The sequence below is a fragment of the Gavialis gangeticus genome, unplaced genomic scaffold (assembly GCF_001723915.1).
Source record: "Gavialis gangeticus isolate Ggan-Ray unplaced genomic scaffold, GavGan_comp1, whole genome shotgun sequence".
Taxonomy (NCBI): domain Eukaryota; kingdom Metazoa; phylum Chordata; order Crocodylia; family Gavialidae; genus Gavialis; species Gavialis gangeticus.
Window position 1 is genome coordinate 43,630,862 of NW_017729031.1, and position 7,852 is coordinate 43,638,713.

Below are 7,852 nucleotides of genomic sequence, written 5' to 3' on the forward strand. Positions count from 1 at the left end.
GCAGCAGGGATTGCCCCCCCCCTGCCCGGCAGCACCCACTGAGTAGGGGCTTTTTATTAAAGCACCAGGAACTGGGGCAGGTGGGGGTCGGGGGGAGTAGGCAGGGGACAGGGCCTGGCAGGGGTCCCTCCACGGTCACCTCCCCCACCCCCTACTTCCAAGCTCCAAGTCCAGCTCCAGCTCCCTGCCGTAGCAGGTGGGGTCTGCCCAAATCATTGAAGTTCTCCGAATCAATTCAAAGAGCTTCGAATCGATTCGGACCTTTTTATTGGTCCCCTGATTCAATTCGGACTCAGAGATTCAGCCACCGAGTTGGGCTGAATCTTCTCCAAATTGAATCAGCACCCGAAACTTCGCACAGCCCTACTACACACCAGTTTTAGCTACACGGAAAAAGAAGTTTCTTTGCTTTGGAGAGTTACAAAGTAACAGCTAAAACTTGAAAAAGTGTACTTCATGTTTCAGAGGCTTTGATTTCACAAGTAAACATCATGATCACTTCTGATTTTCTAAGATTAAGACACACTGATACTTCTTCGGCCAAACTATAACCAAACTGATTTTAACCTTTATTCTTAAAAAGCAGTACTCTGAAATGCAAATCATAAACGTTAAGGTATTTTTTTTCCATCTAGTGACTCTTTTGTGAAATCCTATGAAATATGAACTTTAGTTTCTACCTAGGAGAACTTTTACAATCTTTTCTCCAATGTCTGATGAAAGGTGTTTGTGCTCAAAAGCTTGAAATTAAAATTTTTTTTTTTGCAAAAATCTTGTTGATTTAATTAAAGACATCACCTCTGTCAAAGCACCCTGATTGCTTTTTCATCTAAACCAATATGGTTACAACCTGGCTACCAGTAATAAATGTTTGCCTTTTATTTTCCCCTTACCTTGTTCTGAAACTGAATCCAGTCTTTAGGACAGCCTCCCTTTGTTGGGCGATATTGTGGATCATGTTTCTCCAGTAAGGATGCATTATATTTTTCACAAATGAAGGGCAGTTTCAAATTACAGTCTGTTGGGTAGTCTGTAGAAATACAAATACCATATTTACTTATTATTTCCCCACAGTCAGCATGGGGAAAAAAAGCCTCATCTTGCATTCACATACAAGGAAGACGATTTTTTTAAATGTAGTTATTGTTAAACTGTTACACTGAGCATGACTATCTATATTTTTTGCAACCCCCACCCCAAAAAATATAAATAAGTCAATCAATCTTTACTTCCAACACCCTGCCAAGCGGCCACACTAAAAACCTGCTACACAGTTTACACCATGTGTCCGCATGCCCGCACACCCATACCTGTACCCCACCCACTGCCCCCCGCAGAGGGCTTGCCCCTAAAAAGTCTATGCCAGACCCCTCTCCACCAGATAAGGTTTGTCATTTCTTTCCCGTTGTCCTCTTTTGTCTTCCTGTAGCACCACTATATTTCACTTAGTCCCATTTTAATACAGTCCTTGACTGTGGAGTCTGACTGTTATGGCCTATATTGGGCAAACATGCTATAATAGTGCCCACTGAGTACCATCCTCCTGAGTACAGACTGTTTCCCACGTCATGGTGAGCCACTACACCAAATACATTTTTACTTCCCCTTCACTCCCACAACTTAGCTGCCTTTTAATTTCCCATTTCTAATGAATCCTGTTTCTTTACCAGCCTTAAATGTCTGGCAAGCATCATGAAACAGGCACCAAACAGTTCACCCAGAATCCCTTTCTTGTCCCCTCTCTCAGCCTGGCATATATGACCAGTTGTCCACGAAGTGAAGTTGGACCAGGTTGCCCTATGCCTCACCTGCATATATGTTTTTGGAGGATCCCAGGACTCATGAGAAGAACACCAGGTTCCAGTCATGAGTGGGAGCTAATTGGCACATAGATCTTTGTGGGGGGGTGGATGGGGGAGAAGAGTATCTGTAGTACACATATATACTGAGCAGTGCTGAGCTGTGGGGTCACCATGGCTTGAAATGCTGTTAATTCTACTAGGACTCAAACCCTATATATGGTAAATCACGAGCCTTTTGGCTTTAGACTAATATAATTTATAGTTTGTATTAAAAAGCAGCAGCCAAAGTGCTATTTAAAAACATGTTTAAGGAGTACCTCTGCTAAAATTTGCAGCAGTTTCAAAAAAGGTAATGTGTGTCAATTCTGGATGAATTAAGTCTATGGGTACTATATGCAAATTACAACAGCCATGTTTATTTCAAGATTAATTTTTTAAAAATTTGCTCCTCACTTCCATGTCCGCAGGGAGAACAGGGTCTGAGAGAAAGGAAGGGGAGGAGGGCTGTAGGGAGAAAAAGCTGGGGGTGAGGCAGAGGGCAAAGAGGCCAATGACTCCCCTCGGATTTATTTTCTCTGCTGTAGAAGTAAGAGAGGGACAAATTCAAGGCAAACCTTCAATAATCACATTCTATCCTTGGAAAGTTATAACCAATTTATAAAATTTTCTAGATACAGAATCCAATTATTGGGGGTCATACAATCAGGGTCATCTTATATTCAAGTTAATACAGTACACAGAATTATTAGCATGATTATTTATATTACAATAGTGGCAATAATAAATAAATTATACATTTTATCGGCACTTGCGTTTTCATACACTATTTATATTTATGATAGGAAACAGTCCTTTTCCAGTCTAATGCAACTACAAAATACAACAGAAATACAGAGTATTTTGTACATGGCCTAAGAAAGTACATTGCGTAAGATATCCACAAAACAAGACAGCCAGATTTTGAAATCCTTGTTCACGTCCATCAGCACCTCTCTCCAAATGGTCTCATTGTCCTTAATGGACAAGATGTTGAATACAATTTTATTAAGAACAGTAGAAGCTTTGCAACCAGGCCCACCGAGCATGACCCGGTGCCTAATGAATAAACAATTTCCATCTCAGTGATTTAAACAGGCATTTAATCAGGCCCATTATATTTCACAGAACTTGAAGAATAAGTTTTGAGGAGAGGCTGCCCACTAACAGAGACCAAAAGAGGCAAGGTGACCAGCATACAAATCTGCAGAGGAATTGGGTTTAGGGGGTAGGTGAATATAGAGAAGGGACATTATTGGTGAACAATGGGTTAGCTTTTCCAAGTATACAGTAAAGCTGACTAAAGGAAATGTGAAATTCCTTTATGAGCTTTTTAGTTGCTTGATGCACTTGTTCCTGTACAAGCCCTCAGTTAAACCAGATTCACATCTGCATTTGCAAGTTACTGTAATACCTCAGTAGCAGATACTGAGGTATTACAGTACCAGAATGTAGAGTTTGAGTTGCATACAAACATTTGACCAGCACAAGTAGATTTTTATTTGTTAGTTTATTTTATTTTAGTTCATCTTAAACAGGCTAATAACCTTGCACAAAATTCTCTACTCCTCCATCTACTTTATTTCATTAATTAAAACCAAGGTTCCTTATATGGAGAAATGGGCTGCCAGAAACCAAACCAGATCATACTTCCTACATTCAATATAAAATTTCTAGACAGCTAGTATTTTTTAATATATATAATGAAGTAACAAGCTTACCTCTATACCAGCTCCTTTTAGAAACATACAAACAATCCCTCCAGAATCGATCATAGAAACGTGGGCGCAACTGTAAACTAGACACAAACATTTCAAAGTCAACCTCTGACAAAATGTGCTCTTTGAGGTGAAAATCCTGGGCATGAAGGATTCTGATGGCAGGAGAACCACTGCAGCTCTGCTGCTTGGGAGACAGATAGTGCCAGGAGCTTCCACATGCAACTGTACTCCAGGGAGCTGTCCATGCATTGATAGGCAAGAAGTCTGGAGAGAGGACCAGCATATGGGAAAGTGGGTGGTAAGATCAAGGGACCTGTAGAAATAGTCCTAGATCTACTGCCCAAAACAATCTGGCAGAGGAATGTGCTACAGGAGCTCTGCCCTTGCTCAGGATAGGATAAGAGTGTAATCTCTACTTAAGAGAGTAGTATGTAGTCTGACTCCTCAGCAGCTGTTCATTTATTATCATGACCAGTGAAACATATAAGAGCCTACATTTTCTGTTCTCAATTATTTTAATGTGGTTTGAGCTTTGCTTGTTAGGATGAGAGTTCAATCATTCAGGGGTTCTAATAATCCATTAATACTTTTAAGATATTAAAACCCTGGCCATATTTGCAGGGCTGGGTCAATATTTTAAAATACTTTGAAGAAAAAGCTCCAAGTTAGTGTTACTATTACAGATTTAGGGGGTTAGTGTTGATAATTCATAGCTTATATTGTAGATATGTCAGAAGTGAGCTCTGTTATTCATTTGGAATCATGTAATAGTAATTTTAGTAATACCTTAATTAAAATTAAAAATTTATTCTCAAAATTAATGTCAACAAAAGCTTCTAATAATGTTGCTTGGAATCACTTTACTTACTGTGAATGATATCCATAATCTATGAATTTCAACCACCATTTCTGTTCTTCACCTGCCAACTGCAAATAGAAAAAAAAATAAGCATGAGATTTTAGCATCACATAGTCTGTAATATATCATGATGGATCACTGGCTTTTACCTCTCCCCTCTTATACAGTAAGACTTCCCATGGCTTAAATGGTTTAAAAGAAACAAGACTGGAACTTAAATTGTAAGAATCAGTACTCTTATAATTTAAATGACTTCTTGATATTAGACATAGACTATACACTGGCAAGTCACAATTTCCTGTTTGTAAGGGACATTGCTGTGCAAGACAGGGCCATCCAATTGGAAGCCTGGGAGCTGCATGCAGCCCTTCAGCTCCCAACAAGTTGCCATTCCCCTGGCTGCTGCTGCTGCACTTGGTGTCTCTGGGTTTCACCTTTCTTCCTCTGGCTTCCAATTCCTGTGCTTGCCCCAGAGGGTGGTGTAATGTAATGTGGTACAGCACACAGTGCTGGGGAAACCCAGAGCATTGTGCAGTGGGGAAGCCCACAACTAGTGAGCTGTAGGTCAAATGCTGGCTATGCTGCCATGTAGCAGGCAGGGTGAAAGGAGGGACCTGCTCATGCACATGGTGGAGGGAGGGGGGGGGAGAAGGGGGCAAGAGAGGCCACCCACACAGTTGCAGCCACAGCAGGCCCATGGGGTGAGGACCTTGTAGTATGATGCTCCCAGCTGCTTAGAAGCTGGACAGCCCTGGTACAAGATACTTAAAAAAAATACTGAGTAGTTTCTGTTATACTCTTATTACTAAATGAAAAGAACTTGAAAAATATTTTCTGCTACTTACTATACTTTTTACGTTTACTCATTTTTGATAACAAGATCAGTCCTGTCAGTTTCAAGTTTGAGTTCTCATGTGCCAACAGGGATTTTCATATTTTTCATGGTGTAGATAACATCTTAATAGTGATCTTACTGTCATCTTCACATCTTCTGCACACCTCCCCTACCATTCATGAAAGCACATATCACTGGATCTTCTATTCAAGATCACCAGCGAGAATTGGGGGAGGCTCTGTTCCCCCAGGCACCACCTGGGGTTACTAGGAATACTGGCTACAGAAGGTTCAGGCTGGACATCAGGAGACATTACTTTACAGTTAGGGCTGCCAGGCTCTGGAATGGGCTCCCAAGTGAGGTGGTACTCTCTCCTACTTTGGGGGTCTTCAAGAGGAGGCTGGACAGATATTTGGCTGGGGTGATATGACCCCGGCACCTGTTTCTGCCCAAGGCAGGGGGTCAGACTTGATGATCTGTTTAGGTCCCTTTTGACCCTAAGTACTATGATACATAATATATCTGGTGGCAACTATAGAAACTGCAAGGCTGAAGGGGTTAAAAGGGACATTAATTCTCAAGCCAGGAGAGAATAGTGTACTGGAGTGGAGTGATTCCAAGAATATGACCCTTTAAACCACCAGAACTCCCAGGAAATGGGAACCTCAGTTGGTACACTGATGTAATGTTTATATTACAGGAACATGGGGGAAATTTTAAAGTAAAGATTAAAATTGTTTTAACTGCAAAACAAATTACTATCATGACAATATTTCTTTTACTTAGGGGTCAATCATACCCATAGCTTTTACATGAACATAAGGTAAGGAAGAGGAAGAGGACAAGGATCATCATCCCTGTGGCACTGTACCCCTTTCTTCCGACCCCAAGGAGGGTTCTCTGTGAGTCACAGGATCAATAGCTAGGGAGGACATAGGGTAGAATTGATAAGCATCTGCTACCCTTGTACCTAGCAAAACATGCTATCTTAGTGCCCTATAGGCCACGAGAAACACTTTAAACAGGGGTTTTAGGGATAAGAGCTAGAAGTGTTGGCTCTAACAACTCTAATGCAGTAAAACTGCTAGGGACGCAGGACAGAGCCACAAGGTGCCCAAAGCTGATCAAGTCATAGTCTTTTTGTGGATGACTTTCTCCAAGAAATCCTCCAAACTCACATGGATTATGAAGAACTGGTAGGTCAGGCCATTAGGTTTTCCTTCCTTGGGGTCAACTATTTAAGGAGTTTTGGTGTGCTGTTGCAGGCCAGGAAGCAAGGGGGCAGCGTGCTGACTTGGCTCAGCATGGTGGGGAGGGTGCAATTAATCCTATCCATCCCCAGGGCTGTCCATCCTGCACCCATTACCAGAGGCAACAGATGGAGTGGGTGGGCAGGCAGGGTCTCCAAGGAGACCAGCCCTAGACCCCCGTGGGCAGGGCATGCATGGCCAGGTGGGATGGTGCTATGCGCAGGTGGTGAGTGGTGGCCAGGTGTGGGATGGGTGGGTGAGGTCAGGACTGGGATTGTGGGCAGGAACATGCAGGGAGCCAAGTCTGGTCACTGCGCTGCCCCCATCCCACTACATGCCTTGGGGGTGGTGGGACTGGCTGCACGTGCCATGGCCCAGGCTGTTTCCCATGCCTGGGCCAGGTGGGGCCACAGATTCATTGCAGACTGGATAGAATCCCTTGGTGAGCTGGATGCAGCCCATGGGCTCTATTTTGTCTACCCCTACTATAACAGAAATGCTGTAATCTTATCTGTTTGTTTTTTTAAACAAAGATTCTCACAGAAGAGCAGATCATTTTGTTTATGTATACTACTCACATTGCCCTCCCATGATTAAATCACAGAAACCTGCCACTGATTTCTCATATACTCCTCTCATTCTGGTAAAGTGATGTGTTGTGCCAGTGCTGAAATTCATGCATAGAGTTTCTATACACTGTTACAGTGCACAGGCTCTGCAGGAACTATGGGGGGCTTATGGTATTCTTGCTGAAACATCAACGTCCTGTATGGGCCTTGTAGTCCGTTAGCAAAGAGATTTTAAATTTAATTATTCAAATGATCTATTACAATAGATTAATAAAAAAGACACACAGCATTTGAGTGATCTCTCCCCTTTTCAGGAAATTTAAAAAATATAAAAGGGTTATGTGGTAGCATGACAAATGAAGAGAAAAAGTAACTTCATGATCTAAACATTGCAATGAAAACATTTTCATAATGCACACGCTAATTCGATCCCATCTCGGAGGAAAGGCAGCAGGAGGGCACAGCAGCCCCCCTGGCTCTCCAGGGATCTAGCAGACCTCCTGAGGCTAAAAAGAAAGGCCTACAAAGGATGGGATTCACCTCCAAGGAACAATATTCTGCACTGGTCCGGTCCTGCAGGGAGCAAACCAGGAAAGCCAAGGCTGCAACTGAACTCCAACTAGCTTCGAGCATCAAGGACAATAAAAAGTCCTTTTTTAGATATGTGGGGAGCCGGAGGAAAAGCAAGGGCAACATTGGACCCCTGCTGAACCAGATGGGACAACTGACGCCCAGGAAAAAGCCAACCTATTAAATAGGTACTTTGCATCAGTCTTTCAT

The 7,852-nt window shown here is 42.4% G+C and overlaps 1 protein-coding gene across 1 annotated transcript in view; it reads right to left on the minus strand.

The window, feature by feature from the left end:
- LY75 (lymphocyte antigen 75) overlaps window positions 1–7,852 on the minus strand; it is a 118,980-nt gene that overhangs the window by 54,931 nt on the left and 56,197 nt on the right. Inside the window, exons 19-21 of the mRNA XM_019522837.1 lie at window positions 4,428–4,486; window positions 3,560–3,636; window positions 894–1,030 (exon numbers count right to left, since the gene is read on the minus strand). Coding sequence (XP_019378382.1) covers window positions 894–1,030; window positions 3,560–3,636; window positions 4,428–4,486 — 273 coding nt within the window. The remainder of the gene's footprint in view (window positions 1–893; window positions 1,031–3,559; window positions 3,637–4,427; window positions 4,487–7,852) is intronic.